This window comes from Dermochelys coriacea, chromosome 15, assembly GCF_009764565.3.
Source record: "Dermochelys coriacea isolate rDerCor1 chromosome 15, rDerCor1.pri.v4, whole genome shotgun sequence".
Classification (NCBI taxonomy): domain Eukaryota; kingdom Metazoa; phylum Chordata; order Testudines; family Dermochelyidae; genus Dermochelys; species Dermochelys coriacea.
The window spans coordinates 12,361,505-12,380,343 of NC_050082.1; the positions used below are offsets into that span (position 1 = coordinate 12,361,505).

The 18,839-nt window shown below is 42.2% G+C and overlaps 1 protein-coding gene across 1 annotated transcript in view; it reads left to right on the forward strand.

Annotated features, from left to right (window-relative positions):
• SMPD4 (sphingomyelin phosphodiesterase 4) overlaps positions 1-18,839 on the forward strand; it is a 33,030-nt gene that overhangs the window by 3,596 nt on the left and 10,595 nt on the right. The window contains 8 exon segments of the mRNA XM_038373407.2: positions 85-160; positions 5,382-5,490; positions 6,027-6,079; positions 6,745-6,896; positions 8,399-8,531; positions 11,432-11,503; positions 15,276-15,365; positions 18,603-18,748. Coding sequence (XP_038229335.2) covers positions 85-160; positions 5,382-5,490; positions 6,027-6,079; positions 6,745-6,896; positions 8,399-8,531; positions 11,432-11,503; positions 15,276-15,365; positions 18,603-18,748 — 831 coding nt within the window.

Genomic DNA, 18,839 nt, shown 5'->3' on the forward strand with positions numbered 1-18,839 from the left:
GTTTCCTCGTATGTAAACATTCATCTACAAAAGGGGCCCCCAAAAAAAAAGATGCTCACTGTTTTTCCTCATCATTGCTTACAGTGGCCCGATGATGAAGCTGGTTTACAGACTCCAAGCTGAGGAGTACAGATATGAATTCCCAGTCTCCTATCTTCCAGTAAGTAACTGTTAAAGGTTATGTAAGAGAAAATTATTCTGGTGTTGCACCTGTTGGAATGTCACTTACTCAGATACTCTGGGTTCAGGATAAGACCTGCCACTGTAGTATTTGAATTACTGTTTCATAGCATAGCAGGCTCTGGAGATGGGATTTCTAGATTGTTGATTGTTTCAGAGGGCTGTTAGAGACAGAGCATTCATTGTCTTGATGGATTTTATAAGAAGTTGTGCTGTTAGCTTGTGTTACTATCAGCAACTTTTGTGCTGTTCAACTAAGAAATTTCACTTCTCTTTTTTATTATTTGGCTGCCAAAATAGGCACTAGGCTATTTTTATCTTGATTACCAATAGATGGAGTTTAAAACTTCTCTTTCAAACTTGTTGGAAGGCATCCCCACCTCTAACAACATCTCATATCTCACAGACACTTCATTCCTGTAAGTTTAATGAAGATTAACTGTCCTGGTTATGGAACATAACACTTTATGGTTGTAGGAAAACAGGTTTTTCATGGAAGCTTCGTGAAATAACTTTTCCATTGCAACCAGATAGCCACAGTCTAGAACAAAGAACCAGTCATCTTTTTACAGTCCATACAAGAATACATCCTCAAAAACTCATTCACATATTCTTAGGGTTGTCTACACTACGAAATTAGGTCGAATTTATAGAAGTCGTTTTTGTAGAAAGCGTTTTTATTAACAGTCGAGTCTGTGTGTCTCCACACAAATGCTCTAAGTGCATGTAGTCCGGACTGTGTACACAAGTACCGAGGCACACAGTCGACTTCCGGAGCTTTGCACTGTGGGTAGCTATCCCCACAGTTTCCGCTGTCTCCACCAACCATTTGAATTCTGGGTAGAAATCCCAGGGCCTGATGGGCTAAACATTGTCCGCGGGTGGTTCTGGGTTACATATCGTCAGGCCCCCGTTCCCTCCCTACATAAAAGCAGGGCAGACAATCGTTTTGCGCCTTTTTCTTGAGTTATCTGTGCAGACGCCATACCACGGCAAGCATGGAGCCCGCTTAGCTAACCGTCACCGTATGCGGACATGGTACTCGCATTGCTACACAACAGCAGTTTATTGCCTTTTGCAGCAGACAATGCAGTATGACTGTAGCCGTTGTCGATGTAGTCCTGGTGCTCTTTTAAACGGGCGGCCTGGGCAAACAGGGAGTGACTCAGCCAGGGTCGTTTCCCTTGTTTCGTCTCATGGTGATTGAGTCCTACCGGCAGTGCAGTGTCTTTTAAATCTGCAGCTAGCAGAAGACGATGGCCAGTAGTCATACTGCACTGTCTTCTGCTGAGCACCCAGGAGGTGACGATGGCTAGCGGTCCTACTGCAGTCTGCTGCCAGCATGATGTATAAAGATAGATGAAGTGGCTCAAAACAAGAAATAGACCAGATTTGTTTTGTATTCATTTTCTCCTCCCTCCCTCTGTGAAATCAACGGCATGCTAAACCCAGTTTTGAGTTCTATCTTTGGAGGCGACCATTCAGTTTCTCGCAAGCACCCCCCTTTGTTGATTTTAATTCCCTGTAAGCCAACCCTGTAAGCCATGTCGTCAGTTGCCCCTCACTCCGTCGGGGCAACAGCAGACAATCGTTCCACGCCTTTTTTCTGTGCAGACACCATACCACAGCAGCATGGAGCCCGCTCAGATCACTTTGGCAATTAGGAGCACATTAACACCACAACGCATTATCCAGCAGTATTGCAGCACCAGAACCTGGCAAAGCGAAACTGGGTGAGTAGGCGACATCAGCATGGTGACGAGAGTGATGAGGACATGGACACAGACTTCTCTCAAAGCACGGGGTCCTGCCAATGTGGGCATCATGGTGCTAAGGGGCAGGGTTCATGCTGTGGAAAGCGATTCTGGACCTCGGGAAACAGCACAGACTGGTGGGACCGCATAGTGTAGGTCTGGGACGAATCCCAGTGGCTGCGAAACTTTCGCATGCGTAATGGCACTTTCATGGAACTTTGTGACTTGTTTTCCCCTGCCCTGATGCGCAAGAATACCAAGATGAGAGCAGCCCTCACAGTTGAGAAGCGAGTGGCAATAGCCCTGTGGAAGCTTACAACGCCAGACAGCTACCGGTCAGTCAGGAATCAATTTGGAGTGGGCAAATCTACTGTGGGGGCTGCTGTGATGTAAGTAGCCAACGCAATCAAAGATCTGCTGATATCAAGGGTAGTGACCCTGGGAAATTTGCAGGTCATAGTGGATGGCTTTGCTGCAATGGGATTCCCTAACTGGTGGAGCCATAGAGGGAACCCATATCCCTATCTTGGCACCGGAGCACCAAGCCAGCGAGTACATAAATCGCAGGGGGTACTTTTCAATAGTGCTGCAGCACTGGTGGATCACAAGGGACGTTTCACCAACATCAACGTGAGATGGCTGGAAACATACATGATGCTCGCATCTTCAGGAACTCTGTCTGTTTCAAAAGCTGCAGGAAGGGACTTTCTTCCCAGACCATAAAATAACCGTTGGGGATGTTGAAATGCCTATAGTTCTCCTTGGGGACCCAGCCTACCCCTTAATGCCATGGCTCATGAGCCATACATAGGCAGCCTGGAGAGTAGTCAGGAGCTGTTCAACTACAGGCTGAGCAAGTGCAGAATGGCAGTAGAATGTGCATTTGGACGTTTAAAAGCGCGCTGGGCGCAGTTTACTGACTCGGTTAGACATCAGCGAAACCAATATTCCCATTGTTATTACTGCTTGCTGTGCGTTCCACAATATCTGTGAGAGTAAGGGGGAGACATTTATGGCGGGGTGGGAGGTTGAGGCAAATCGCCTGGCTGCTGGTTACACACAGCCAGACACCAGGGCGGTTAGAAGAGCACAGGAAGGTGCGGTGCACATCAGAGAAGCTCTGAAAACCAGTTTCATGACTGGCCAGGCTACGGTGTGAAAGTTCTGTTTGTTTCTCCTTGATGAAACCCCCCCACCCCTTGGTTCACTCTACTTCCCTGTAAGCTAACCACCCTCCCCACCTGCCTTCGATTACCGCTTGCAGAGGCAATAAAGTCATTGTTGCTTCACATTCATGCATTCTTTATTAATTCATAACACAGATAGGGGGATAATTACCAAAGTAGCCCAGGAGGGGTGGTGGAGGAGAGAAGGACAAGGCCACACAGCACTTTAAGAGTTTAAAACTTATTGAATGCCAGCCTTCTGTTGCTTGGGCAATCCTCTGGGGTGGAGTGGCCGGAGGCCCCTCCACCGCATTCTTGGGAGTCTGGGTGAGGAGGCTATGGAACTTGGGGAGGAAGGCGGTTGATTACACAGGGGCTGTAGCGGTGGTCTGTGCTCCTGCTGCCTTTCCTGCAGCTTAACCATACGCTGGAGCATATTAGTTTGATCCTCCAGCAGCCTCAGCATTGAATCCTGCCTCCTCTCATCACGCTGCCACCACCTTTCAGCTTCAGCCCTCTCTTCAGCCCGCCACTTACTCTCTTCAGCCCGCCACCTCTCCTCCCGGTCATTTTGTGCTTTCCTGCACTCTGACATTGTGTGCCTCTATGCATTCGTCCGTGCTCTGTCAGTGTGGGAGGACAGCATGAGCTCAGAGAACATTTCATCGCGAGTGCGTTTTTTTCGCCTTCTAATCTTCGCTAGCCTCTGGGAAGGAAAAGATCCTGTGATCCTTGAAACACATGCAGCTGGTGGAGGAAAAAAAAGGGACAGTGGTATTTGAAAAGACACATTTTATAGAACAATGGGTACACTCTTTCACGGTAAACCTTGCTGTTAACATTACATACATAGCACATGTGCTTTCGTTACAAGGTCACATTTTGCCTCCCCCCACCGCGTGGCTAACAGCAGGGAACATTTCTGTTTAGCCATAGGCAAACAGCCCAGCAGGAACGGGCACCTCTGAATGTCCCCTTAAGAAAAGCACCCTATTTCAGCCAGGTGACCATGAATGATCTCACTCTCTTGATGATAATACAGAGAGATAAAGAACAGATGTTGTTTGAACTCCAGCAAACATACACTGCAATGCTTTGTTCTACAATGATTCCCGAGTACGTGCTACTGGCCTGGAGTGGTAAAGTGTCCTACCATGGTGGATGGAATATGGCTGCCCTCCCCAGAAACCTTTTGCAAAGGCTTTGGGAGTATATCCAGGAGAGCCACGAATGCCAGGGCAAATTAATCATTAAACATGCTTGCTTTTAAACCTTGTATAGTATTTTAAAAGGTACACTCACCAGAGGTCCCCTCTCCGCCTGGTGGGTCCGGGAGGAAGCCTTGGGTGGGTTCGGGGGGTACTGGCTTCAGGTCCAGGTTGAGAAACAGTTCCTGGCTGTCGGGAAAACCGGTTTCTCTGCTTGTTTGCTGTGAGCTATCTACAACCTCCTCATCATTATCTTCCTTATCCCCAAAACCTGCTTCCGTGTTGCCTCCATCTCCATTGAAGGAGTGAAACATCACTGCTGGGGTAGTGATGGCTGAACCCCCTAAAATGAAATGCAGCCCATCATCAAAGCGGCATGTTTGGGGCTCTGACCCAGAGCGGCCGTTCGCCTCTCTGGTTTTCTGGTAGGCTTGCCTCAGCTCCTTGAGTTTCACGCGGCACTGCTTCGGGTCCCTGTTATGGCCTCTGTCCTTCATGCCCTGGGAGATTTTGACAAAAGTTTTGGCATTTCGAAAACTGGAACTTAGTTCTGATAGCACGTATTCCTCTCCCCATACAGCGATCAGATCCCGTACCTCCTGTTCAGTCCATGCTGGAGCTCTTTTGCGATTCTGGGACTCCATCATGGTCACCTCTGCTGATGAGCTCTGCGTGGTCACCTGCAGCTTGCCACACTGGCCAAACAGGAAATTGAAATTCAAAAGTTTGCGGGTCTTTTCCTGTCTACCTGGTCAGTGCATCTGAGTTGAGAGTGCTGTCCAAAGCAGTCACAATGGAGCACTCTGGGATAGCTCCCGGAGGCCAATACCATCTAATTGCGTCCACAGTACCCCAAATTCGACCCAGAAAAACTGATTTCAGCGCTAATCCCCTTGTCAGGAGTGGAGTAAGGAAATCAATTTTAAGAGCCCTTTAAGTCAAAAAAAAGGGCTTCGTCATGTGGACGGGTGCAGGGTTACATCGATTTAACGCTGCTAAATTCGACCTCAACGCCTAGTGTAGACCAGGGCTTAGTAGTCTGGTAGGTATCTCATTACTCCCTCTCTTTTCAGGGCCCTGTGAAGGCTTCAATGCAAGAACGAGTCCTACCAGAATGCTCACTATACCACAACAAAGTCCAGTTCCCTCCATCTGGAGGTCTAGGTTCGAACTTGGCCCTCAGTATCCTTTTGACAATTGAAGGGTTTACATTTTTTAATTCCTTTTAATATTTTAAGTGACTAAAACTGAGAAATCAAGATCCATTTCTGCTGTTTGCTTACTGTACTTAGCTGTACAGTGATGTGCCTTAGTCCAATGCTGCTATGTTCAGATTGCAAACATGGTAGAGGAATGTTTAGACTTAAACTTGTAATCCATTGAAATCTTGAATGTTTGAAAACTTCTAGGATGATATTTTGGCCTCATTGAAGTTGATGGCAAAACTCCCATTGACTTCCTTGGGCCCAGGATTTCAGCCCTTATGTTTCATAAATATTTCTGGTTTGTTTGTCTGGCATGGAAAAAAAACCTAAACTACCTGACGGAATGTAATAAACACCTGGGAAGAGAGCAAGAGATCAAACCTGAACTTGCTGTTGAGCTCTAGAAAGTCTTCTAAAACTAGCACTGAAATACTGAAGATTTAAAAGGCCAATAAGTTCATATCATGTTTCCAATAAGCTGTACTTATTGTATCCTTGACTCTGTCTCTCCAGATCCTTTTGAATATTACATGTTTTACTTTGCAATAAGCCTTATCACACAGAGGGTAAGTAAATTTATCCTTTTTTCCCTTTAAAGTAGCATCATTCTGGCAAACCATTTCTTCACTGCACTTTGAAAGCTTCCATCTTCTCTAAATGCAAGAACCTAGTTAAACTGAATCTTGCACCTGTTGCCTTGTAAATACCATTTGATATGATGAAAACAGGCAGTGATTATACACATGTGTATATAATGGTACACATCTTCCTCTTCTCAGTGCTGCATTCCATTGTTGGTGGCTGAGGATGAATGAGGTATAGAAACTTCAGCTTTCTGTGCACTCTTACTTTATACCTGCTGAGCATGTTGATCATCTTTCGTACTTTGTTGTATAAACAATACATATGGCAGTCTTATATTATATTGCGCACCAAACTTCCCTTGTTTTTAGCAGTATCTAATGTTGCTGTCAGATGTGAAGTGTGATTCAATACACTGAATCATTGCAGAAGAGCTCATGAAAACGCAGATCTTTAAAGCTAGAATAGAATGCTATGAACATCCAGTTTGATTTCTTGCATAACACAGGCCATAGAATTTCATCCAGTAATTCCTGCATCAGACCCAGAATGAGATTTTTAAGGTCCTGAAATCCCTGTTCCCAGTGACTTATTGTAACAGCGTGTGTATTTGCTTATTGTATCTATATGCTGTGTGTATATATTCCAGAACTCTCCCACCACCCATCATGTCAGCCCTTCAAACAGCGCTTACTTCAGTCTGGTGGATACATACCTGAAATGGTTCCTTCCCACTGAAGGAAGCGTTCTTCCTCCACCTTCTTCCAATCCTGGCGGGGGCATCCCTTCACCTGCTCCTAGGTAATGACTTGGTAAATTTGCATTATCAGTGCTAGACTGCATGGGCAGTGCTCACAAAAACTGGCTTGCTTCAATGATGAGTTCTCGCCACAGATAATGTAAGAAAATGCCATCATTTTTATTTTGTGTGTATATGCATACATAAAATAAACATGATTGTTCCTGTATAGTAGTCTTACAATGGAGGATATAATACAGGGGTCACAAAAGCTGAGAAACTTTTCTCCTGAAAGTTTGCTGGCCTATAGTAGTGGAGCCAGAGATGAGTTATAAATGTGGTTTGTAGCTGTTGGATTTTTTTCATTCAATACCATTAATTATGGCTCCTGCTGTGACTAGTGTGGGACACACTCACCATCCACCCAGGAATGGCTTGTACCATTTAATGCATATGCGTGCAGTCAGGGAGAAATTGAATTGGTCTTGGCTGTAGCTGAAGGAACCTCTCACATTCTAACAATTTTGCTGACTCCAGACAATTTTGGCAAACAGTATCTTCTGTTTTAACTTTTTGATGTTGCCAGCTTCAGTCTCTGATGCTATAAACTTCCATGAAGTGAGCTGTAGCTCACGAAAGCTTATGCTCAAATAAATTTTAGTCTCTAAGGTGCCACAAGTACTCCTTTTCTTTCTAGTTAAGAATGTGTCAGTGTTTCCTTGCAAGCTATCAATTGTTGTGGGTTTCTTACTCGATCTGGTATACAAAGTCTGGTTAGAATTTTTTATTTTACTATCCAGTGTACAAAAGGGTTATCAAAGTTTAGGTGGCAGACTATGCATAACTATATATGTTGATTTTATTGAGCCACAAACTGAGAAGGACCCGAGGAAAGAGTTTCAACCTCTTACTAAAGTTTTTTGAACCTGTGTGTAGTTTTAACTTATGCTCTTCAATTAGCCTTGCAAAATGGACATGAAAATTTACCAGCACATGCACAAAATCTACAATGATTAATAGGGATAAAGCTGATATCTTACTCATCTGGGATGAGTGGGAATGTACAATTTTTGTAAGGCTAATTCTGAATTTGGTATTTTCATGTATTATTTTTATCAAAAATGTTTATTTACTCAAATATATATATTGTTGTGGCTTTTTTTAACAATGGCATTTTGAGTGACTCCCAAAAGCGCGCTCTCAGGCTTTCTTCAACCTTAAACTGGATTAATAAAGTCTGTTAAAGATTTAGCTGCCTAATGAAGGCCTAACCTCACAGTAAAATTGAATAGGAGACAGGCTAAATTAAATAGTGTACTGCAGAATGTAGTGTGCGGTTTGCATAGTGACATTTAAAATAATAAATGAAAATAGGCACGGGACATTTACTAATGCTGTGGCTTGTAATTGCAACCTCTTGCTTAATTTTTAAAATTCTAATTACTCAGCTTTATTTAGCACAAATTCTTATTCAGTTTCTTTGTCCTTGTGGTTACAATCTATGACCTCTGTCCCTGTACAGATGCCCATTGACTTCAGTATTTATATAAACTTCTCTTTAAAGATCCCCAGCAGTGCCTTTCACTTCTTATGGCATACATCACACTAGTCTACTGAAACGGCACATTGCCCATCAACCTTCAGTGAATGCTGATCCTGCTTCCCAAGAGATCTGGAGATCAGAAACAGTGCTTAAAGTGAGTCTGATTTATTTTCTTATATTTTTAAAGTTAGAATGGCTGAAAAAGATTATTTGCAGGTAAATCTCTTTTTTTTTCCTAACTAAAGATCAGCTTTCTTTTCCATTCCTCTCTACCTTGCAGTCTGTTAATGGAACTGAGCAGTGCAGCTGTTGTTTTCTATTAACATAATATAAAGGAACATAAGATAAAAAGGCACTGCTAAGTTGTTAAGCAACAGTTGTCACTCTTTGGATTTCAGGGGCCTGAGTCTCATCCAACTTACACCAGAATAAGTCACTCCTTATTTAGGGAGAGAAATATGAGGAACTAAGAATTTATTCAAAACCTGATATCTTGCCCCAGTGCTAAACTGAAATATTGATTGTACAGTGTAAGCTACCATAGTGTGTACGCAGGATGTTTATGGGAAAGGATGATCTTGTGGTTAAAACACAGGACTGGGAGTTGGGAGTTTGTAGGTTTATGCCTGGCTCTGCCAGAAATTTGCTGTGTGATTCTGGGCAAGACACTTAATCTCTGCACCTCGGTTTGGGGGATAATACCTATCTTACAGGTGGTTATGAGTATTAATTTACTAAGGTTCTGAGTTATTTGCATTTCTGTAATGAATTCTATCCAAAGTATTAACAACATTATAGGGAATTCATGCTAAATTAGACCTAAGTTTAGACAACAAGCAAACAAGAATCAATTTTTTAAAATAATTCCTAGAATTCAGAAGATAAGGATCTCATCTCTTCTCAAAAAATAAAATAAAAAAAGCTTTCAGTGTAGCTTTATTTTGTGGTATAGTGATCACAATAATGTCTCTCTTTCAAATACAGCTGCTCTTTGGTTGAGTGTAAGTGACGCGGTTCTTGTTCATTTCCTCCCCCTTGCTCCAGTCACCAGACAGGTAGTAGGAAAAAAAATTAAAATGCTTCCTTCCATTTCCACACCAAGGTCTTGTGTAGACTGTAAGTTCTTCCAACCAGGGACAATGTCTTTTTCTATATGGGGAAATTGCCTAACACATTTTGGGTGCTTTTGCAATCTAAATAATAAAGCAGCAGTGTTGGGGAGTCATCCACTGAAATCTGTGCCTGCATCTCACCCACATGCTTTGCTCACCACTCTCTCTCTCAATTAACAAATAATTGAATATTTCACTGGAATTGATGTATCTTGGCCTAAAGAAACTTAGCCTTATGTTAGGTTTTGCTTCAAGGCTCTTAGACTCTAAAGGATTAAACTGATCATTGGGGCTTTTATTCTTAAAGCAAGTTGGAAGGGAAATGAAAACAGATGGAAGAGTCAAAAAGGATAGGTTATTCTGCTAAGGTATTTGAATTCAGGGATGGATAAGTAATACTTACAGGAAATGTGTTGTGTGCCTGTAAGGTAGTTCACCTGCAGCCTTTTCCCATCTCCCTTGAGAGAGAGAGACACACACTTTCTTATTAAACAGACACGCCAGTTAATAAATTAAAGCCACTAAATTTGGATCACTGGTATTCCCAGAAAAAAGAACAGGAGTACTTGTGGCACCTTAGAGACTAACAAATTTATTTGAGCACATCTACCAATGTGATGTATGCCATCATGTGCCAGCAATGCACCTCTGCCATGTACATTGGCCAAACCGGACAGTCTCTACGTAAAAGAATAAATGGACACAAATCAGACGTCAAGAATTATAACATTCAAAAACCAGTCGGAGAACACTTCAGTCTCTCTGGTCACTTGATTACAGACCTAAAAGTCGCAATATTACAACAAAAAAACTTCAAAAACAGACTCCAATGAGAGACTGCTGAATTGGAATTAATTTGCAAACTGGACACCATTAAATTAGGCTTGAATAAAGACTGGGAGTGGATGTGTCATTACACAAAGTAAAACTATTTCCCCATATTTATTTTTCCCCCCTACTGTTCCTCACATGTTCTTGTCAACTGCTGGAAATGGCCCATCTTGATTATCACTACAAAAGGTTTTTTTTCTCTCCTGCTGGTAATAGCTCACCTTACCTGATCACTCTTATAACAGTGTGTATGGTAACACCCATTGTTTCATGTTCTCTGTGTATATAAAATCGTCCTACTGTATTTTCCACTGCATGCATCTGATGAAATGGGCTGTAGCCCATGAAAGCTTATGCTCAAATAAATTTGTTAGTCTCTAAGGTGCCACAAGTCCTCCTGTTCTTTTTGCGGATACAGGCTAACACTCAGGTGAGTGTTCTGCTGGGTGAGCTAAAGGAAGAACTCTTCTTTCAATGTTTCAGAACTGTTTACAATTCCTCTGACTTTATGATCTATATGGTAGCTGTAGCTTGTCTTACTACTTTTCTTGTATTTATACAATGTGTTTTGACTTGTATTGTATAATAGTCTCCTAAGAACAAATAGAGAGAGAGAGTGTTCAGTGATAATGCAAGTAATGGCAGAAACATAATGGGCCTTAAAAATATTGAGAAAAGAAAACATACACCTTGGTGGGGTGAAAAGTGCTCTTGCACCTGTGGAACCACATTGAAATACAGTAGATGGGTTTGCAGGTGTGTAACTGGGAGAAGTTTAGGCCTCATAACCACAACATGCAGTGTAACTATATAGACATGTGTGATTGCAGATATTGTGAAATAATTCTTAGGGATAGTATTATACTATGTGGATCACACTTATCTCACTAAATGTAATAATTTAGTAAAGGTGAACTTGGAAAAAATGAAGTCTGTAAAAACTGAAATGCCTCTAAGTACATGCTTTACATTATTTTACAAGTATAACTTGGTCTTTTGTTGAGTGATGTACAACAGGCTTCAATTTGGCCAGTCAGAGGCAGATTGTGGCTGGCTATTCCTGGATCTTCCCTCTTTTCCTCTAGCTGAGAAAACATTTGTTGTTTTGCAGGTTTTTGTTGAAATGTGGCTTCACCATTACTCACTGGAAATGTATCAGAAAATGCAGTCCCCTCATGTCAAGGTAATAGCCTGTGCTTCATTTGTGGGTTCTCTTGCTTGTTGGCTTCTTATCTTGGGGTGAACTGTTGTCACTTCCCATCTTATGGAGGACTTTTAAGTGGATGGTTACAAAGGAGTGTTCTTAAAAGCATACATCAGAGCTACTAAGCTGCAGTGATGAAAAGATGTGGTGAAGATACCTGTGTCATCCAGATTTGCCTTAGTTGCAATATCTAAATATATATAAAGTTGACATTGTAGAATGGTCATCATAATCAATGCTATTCATAGTAATTGGATCAGTAACTATTGGTAAGACTTCAGTACAAAATGCCCTGTTAAAATCCCACACAAAAATGTCAACATGGCCACACAAGAGACCTAAATTTGGTTTCTGCAACTGATAGCGTTACTGAGGAGTTAGTCATTTGAAGATTCAGTGGCATGCTTTTCAAGAGCAAAGATTTTAGCCTAAATCCAATTTCAATAGGTTTTCATAAACTGTCTTTATAGTTTTAATTGGTTAAGGAGTCTATATTTCCTGTCCCAGAAACTGGCATTGTTAAATGTGCGCTGCATTTCAGTGGTGGCTGAAGTGCTTTCTGTGTATATGTAACTTTGGGATCTCTTATAGGATCTTACTTAAATAAGATTATTACATTGATTACAAGCCATTTGTTCTAGCTGTTCAAGAATATAACTGATGTGTTTAAAGGGGAACCTGGTATCAGAAGAGTTGGAAGTGCTGAGATTTGAGGGAATTTGGAAAAATGCCCAGGGACTGATGATTTTTAGGATTCCCAATGGGGGAAGAAATGCAAAAGTTACAAAAGGCTTGTTAATGTGTGAAGGAGTAAGATGAGAGTTGCTTGACTGGGAAATTCTGATCCTTCATTTCATCAGGTTATAAAATAAATATTTTGTTAGGGAAGAATGTTGAAGATCTAATTATGGTGAGTTTGTCTGTTTTTATTCCAAAAAAATGATTTGAGCTCAAACTGCAAACTCTTAATAAAGATGGTAGGTCTCCACTCGGGAACCCCAGCAGCATGGCTATGCACTGATGATGGAAAGGCTTTGCTTTTAAGTACCTTTGTTCTCTGTCTGCATAGTCTTTGTGCATGCGGTTTTATGTTTAGGTAAAAAAAAAAATGCACCGCTTTAAACTTCTCTCCTCTGTTCACCCTCTGTAGCTGAGACACTATCTTCTAATATCATAGCAGTATCCAGGCCGATGACGACAACGACGATTTCTTAGTGCTCATCAAACAGTGTGACTTACGCTGTGGAAGTGCATGGGTAGCGCCTAAAGGAGTTTTGCCACCATAGACTCCCACCCAGATGCACTGATCAGGGGAGGATTGAGGCTGTGGCTGCCTGATGGTTTTCTACTTCTGTCCCTGATTATTTCCCAAGAAGTACGAGTCATGAGCCTGTAGACAAATGAAATCCTCCTGCTTTTGGGTAGGTTGCAGGATAGAAAATAAGGGCAGGGAAGTGGCATCTCAATCCAAAAAGGTACCCTCCTCCAGAACTCTGAGATGTAAGACTTTGGAAGGTGTGGAGACAGCACTATCTCTCAAGCAGTGAGTACTTAACTGACTAGAGTATTATCTGGATGAGTTTGAAAAAAACTAGTGAAGCTTATCAGTCATTCAGATGTGAGCAAGAAACTAGAACTTGCAAAAGTAAAGTGAATAATGACCACGTATCTTCCCCTGTTTCCATTTACCTTTCTGCCTGTGTGGAGCAGAGGGATGGTCAGTGCCATAGACGGTCTCAGAACTTGGGCCCATTCATGATTTTAAACGTGCTATTTTAAGTCTCTAGCTACAAACTCTCCTGTAAAGAGTGGGGATGGGATGGCGTTCCATAGAACTTGGTGCGTCTTCCCCCAGCAGAAAAACATGGGTTGTCTGGGAGTGCTATGCTGGGTCCCAGCTGTGTCATTTCCCATTGCCCCTCTGAATTGTCGGAAGAAACAGGCAGATCTTAAAAATGATTCATGTCACTAAGAAAACCTTTTACTTCAATAATAAAGGGGTGGGGCTGAGGTATGGGGAGGAGCCATTAGAGAGTTTGCTTCAAGAAGAATTACTTTCCTTTGTGATTACTCTGCTTGAAATTGCTCCCAAATGTGGAGTGAGCCTGAGGTTGACCCTGTTATCATGGTGGGTTTAATGATTCCCCACCATTAATTCAACTTGATTCAATTTCATATTTCTTCCTTTATGTTGTACTCTCCTTTCCTCTGTCTGTTTTGCAGCTGCTCACTGGGGGCCAGGTGTGCAGTATCTGTTTCCTTTTAGCTTCTGCTTTTGTCATGATTTGATTTATTTTAAGGGGCCAGTATCTAATAGGGTTCTGTGTAAAGCCTGTTGTACTTACATTGCCAGGGATTGCAGATCCCAGTAACAATTGCATGTGTGGCACTCTTCAGGTGTCTAGATCTTGCTGCAGCAAATGGGAGGGGAGTTAATTACCATAGCAGAAGATGGGCTCTGCTGTTGGGGAGCTTGCAGTGGCATTGCTACCACTCTCTTAACAGTGTCAAAGCAAAGCAGAATAAAATTGAATTGAAAATAGAGGAGAAAGGAACAGATAAACTTAGAGGAGGTGTGAGACGGAGAGTTAGTTTAGATGTCTGATATTGTTGATTTGGGTCTCTGTTTAGGTGTACATTTTGTTTTGATTTTTTTAATTTATTCCATTCATGTCAATGTGGCTTCAGTATCCTCTTCACCACTATATTGTTTAGTTTTAAAAAATGTTTCCTGTCCAAGGAGTGTGGTTGAGACTTGGGAAGATCTCGGCACTTGCCTAGAACTTTAATGGCCGTGTTTTTAGTTCAGCATGCCATCTCTACAACAAGCTTGTCTTTTTGTTTGGTTGGGCGTTCCCGTGCCCCCCCGCCCCCCAATAGTAGAGGACGTTCAGTCTTTGAGACCTATTAACTTTCCACAAATTTGAATTCCCATCAATAGTATTTGGCCTTTAACTAGAAAAACAAAGCATGGAGCATGCAGGCTCCTATCTGGTGATTGTCAATACTGTAGTTAATTGGAGAGGCTCACAGTGATGAAATCAACCCTTTCCCTTTTCCCCCCTCCATGTCCCTGGGGCAAGATATGTCCCCATACTGGCTCCTCTGATTCTCACTGGCACACCAGCAAGAATCCCAAACCTTGGTCTGCCAGTGCACTGCAAGCTAGGGGATAGCTTTACAGTAGCTTTCATAATATTAGTTTGGAAGTAAGTGTTTCCAGAAAAATTATTGGTTTTGCCCCACATCAAAGCATCCCATGTGTTAATCGTTATATTCAGCTATTCTGTCCTGCAGTTTAGCTTGTTTCAAGTGGAGAAGTTGGACTTAGTTTCATGAGCCTTAGATTTCCTCAACGTGTTTGGCGGAAGCTGTGTCTCTCTATGCTTGTCAGGTCATGAATACAAGCCTGCTGCTTCTGTAGCAGAGACAGAGACAACTTACTCAGAGCTTCCCCCCCGACCCACTAATGTTAACTGTGAACCCAACAACAATGTCCTGTCAATTACTTTCCCAACTTAATGAGGGTCAAGGTACCTGTGCAATCAAGCAACTGATTATCAAAAGGAGAAGAGGATACTGTGCCTGCAGCTGCTGTAATATGTTGTCATTGACTGTATTTGTGACTTCCATTTTTTCCCCCCACAACCCTTTCTCTGGATCATTCTCACTGTTTCTTGTTTTTGTTTTTTTTTTTCTCTTGCTCTTTTCTCTCCCTTTTTCCTTCCTTTTTGTTTCTGTTGTCTCTCAGCTGGAGGTTCTCCACTACCGACTCAGTATCTCCAGTACACACCACAGTAATCCTGCCCAATCCGGCTACCAGGCCCTCCACGCATACCAAGTATTGCCATCTTTTCATTTTGTTTCTTTTTCAAAAACCTTGTTTCATCATATAATCTGCAAAGTGTATTAATTGGCACTAGCAGAAAAGGCATCTGTACAGCAGGTTTGCAAGATGATTCAGAGATTAGTTCCACTGAAACAATATTTTGTAAAGCTAGGTGCAGCAGATACTGAGAGATGCTGATGAACACCTTGGAAAAGGATGTTAGATGAATAGCACATATTAGAAGGACCAATTGGGATCCCCATTTTAAGAGATGCATCTCTTTTAATGGATTTAAAGAGAGAAATTTGACACTGTGCTAATATCTCCTTGGCCCAACAACTTGCTTTGCTAATGACAGAATTCTGTCTGTCATGTACTGCTCCTTTAAATGAATCTCGCAGGGAAGAGGAGATCAGAGATTGTATGGCTGTACCCCTAATGAGAGAGGTAGGTAACATGTAAACAATCGTTCTACACTTCCAGTGAGAAACAGCTGACAGGATTAAATTAATATTGGCAGCCTGAGCTTGATTACCTAACTTCACAAAGGGATATGTGGGTTGCACATTTGCAGATTATTCAGGACATGTCTGCAAAGCCATTCCTGTTGGAACAGATTCCTGGGTTCATCCTCCATATTTCAGCCCTTTACTTACTTGGTGAGGCACAGAGTCCATAAAGCCAAGTTAATGTTGGAATGAATTCTCCATGCCTTAACCACTTAGTCCTCTGCTTTTGCATTGGCGGCATGAACACTTTTACTATTACTCAACATACAGCTTAAGAAGGAAAATAAGAATCTACTACCCGGTTCATTGTTTTATAGCCTTAAATCATCATGCCAATCCATAGTAGTGTTCTTAAACTTATGTGAAATATGTATTTTCTCCACCTTTGTGGGTGAGGGGAGGAATGATCGGGCGAACATTCCTGCAGATTAGGGCTGGAGGTCAAAAGCTTTTGGAAAGTGTGGGGAGAATAGAAGCTGCCTTTTAGCTTTAAAGAACAAAGCTTGTGGTGGTGCTAGTGATCCAGGTTATGAGGAAATTAGCTAGTCAAATAGCTTTTAAGTGACAGAGGATTTGTTAGTGTAAAAATGAACAATGGAGTTAAATGCAACCACACAAACAGTTGAAGACTCATATAAACAACATATGCTGTTTATGCATAATTATTATATGCATAATGCTTTCTTGGAGGTAGTCAATGGCCAAGATTTTCAAAAGTGACTAGTGATTTTGGGTGCCCAGTTTGAGGTTCCTTAAAGGGGCCTGAATGTTCAAAAAGTGGGTGCTCAGCAATTTGTGAAAATCAGACTATAAGGGTCTCAAGGTGGGCACTCAAAATCACTAGCCACTTTTGAAAATCTTGGTCTAAGTTCATAGCAACAGAAAGAGCCTACCCAAGAGGTCTTTGTTAGGTATTTTCTCCTTCAGACTTTATATAGACTAACTGACTCGCAGCCACCTCTCAACTGGTGTGACCCCTTTTGTAGCCTCACGTCCATGGTGATAGACACTGGCAGGAATACAAATGGAGTCTTCATTAATCCTAGTAATAGGGCCTTCCCTCCCTTGGGCCTGGTCTACACTGGGGTGGGGGGGGGGAATAGCGTAGCTGAAGTCGACGCATCTTAGATTGACTTAGAATCTCTTACTTCGCGTCATCGACGGCCACCGCTCCGCCGTCAACTCCGCTTCCGCCTCTCGCCCTGGTGGAGTTCCGGAGTCGACAGCAGAGCGATCGGGGATCGATTTATCGCGTCTACACTAGATCCGGCGGGTAGTGCAGACATGGCCTTAGAGAAGGCATAAATCCATTCAACTGCACTGCTGCAGTCAGAGGCCCTTCATCGCCTGCCAGCAGTCAGGAGTTGAGCCTTTTCCCAGAGGGAACCTAGCTATGTAAAAGTATTAAGAAAATTTTCAGAACTGTTTAAGCACATGAAAACTGTTAGCTGCTTCCCCACAGCCCTTACAAGTAGGAAGGGCTTTAAAGTGTCATCGCAGCACCGAGAATTGTTCTGAATTGCTCACACACAGTTAAACACAATTAAAAAATAAGTAGTTTCCTAAAAAACCAAAACAACCTGTCCCAAATAGTCAAACTATACAGCCCCAAAGTTTCACCTGAACACAGCTTCATTATAGCATCCAAGAATCTCCTTTCACAGCTGCTGATAACACATGCAGCTCAGTATAACCCTCCATCACACTTGTTTTTATTGCTGTGGTACTTGTGTTTGGCTATCCTTGATCTCCCACAAACAGCCCTCAGTGGTGGATTGAGATTAGTTTACTGTTTCTAAGGCAGGTTAGAACACCAGTAGAGCTGGTGTGTGCTCCTGGGCTCTGCAGAAGTGGGGAAGGGGTGCACTGAGACCTGACTCCCTTTTTCTCTCCCTATAGCATCTCCCCATTCCTCCATATGCTCACTCTTCTGGTATCAATACCAAACTGGCCCACTCTCACCCCTCCATGTTCTTTGCATGAAAACGATCTTCCCATCTCCCACACTTCCAGTAAAAAGACTGAATGACCACCCCTTCCAAAAAAAACCCAAAACCAACTTACACTGTTGTTAAGTGCAACAGGATCATTCAGGACATGAGCAACAGAAGCAAATATTACTCTTGCCATAACTTTTTTAGAATTTTTCTTTTTTAGGAGGCAGAAGAACACCCGCATAAGAAGGAAGGCTTAGTAGAGAGTGAGCTGAGAGCATAATAATGGTTCTGTTGTGTCACCAACAGCAGACACTTAATAATTAATAATTAATAAAATAATGGATATTCTTATTTTTTCCTTAGAGGAGGTAAGATACAGTAAAACTAAGTTCTGTTATTACTCTCTAGAGGGTTACTATACCTTGAAACAAAAAGATAGACTGTAAACCCCTTTCTCCTGTAATCACAGTGACTAAAAGAAGCCTTACAGGTATTAGATAAAACAACAAGGAGTCCTTGTTAGAGACTAACACATTTATTTGGGCATAAGCTTTCGTGGGCTAGAACCCACTCCATCAGATGCATGGAGTGGAAAATTTGTTAGTGATCTGTTGAAGGCAGAGCTGTGATGCAACTTGTTCTCTTGGGGAGATAATTTGTTCAAATTGGGTGGCACAAAACTAAACAGGTAGGGACACTCCTGTTCTGTTTAAATGTCTGATGTGAAAATATCTTTGTGCTGAGCTCCCTCATAGCGTGTTAACAAGCAAAACTTATCTTTCTGCCTATTGCTTTAAATCCAGGAGTCATTTAAACCCACAGAAGAGCATGTGTTAGTGATAAGACTGCTCGTGAAGCATCTACATGCTTTTGCCAACAGCCTGAAACCAGAGCCACTCTCGCCCTCAGCCCATTCCCATACAGCCAGCCCACTGGAGGAATTCAAGAGGTAGGTATACTGTCAAACTGCCTTTCAAGCATACAAAGCACTAATTAATACATACCTTGGCAGTTTTGCTTTTGTTGAGAGCTTGAAATTG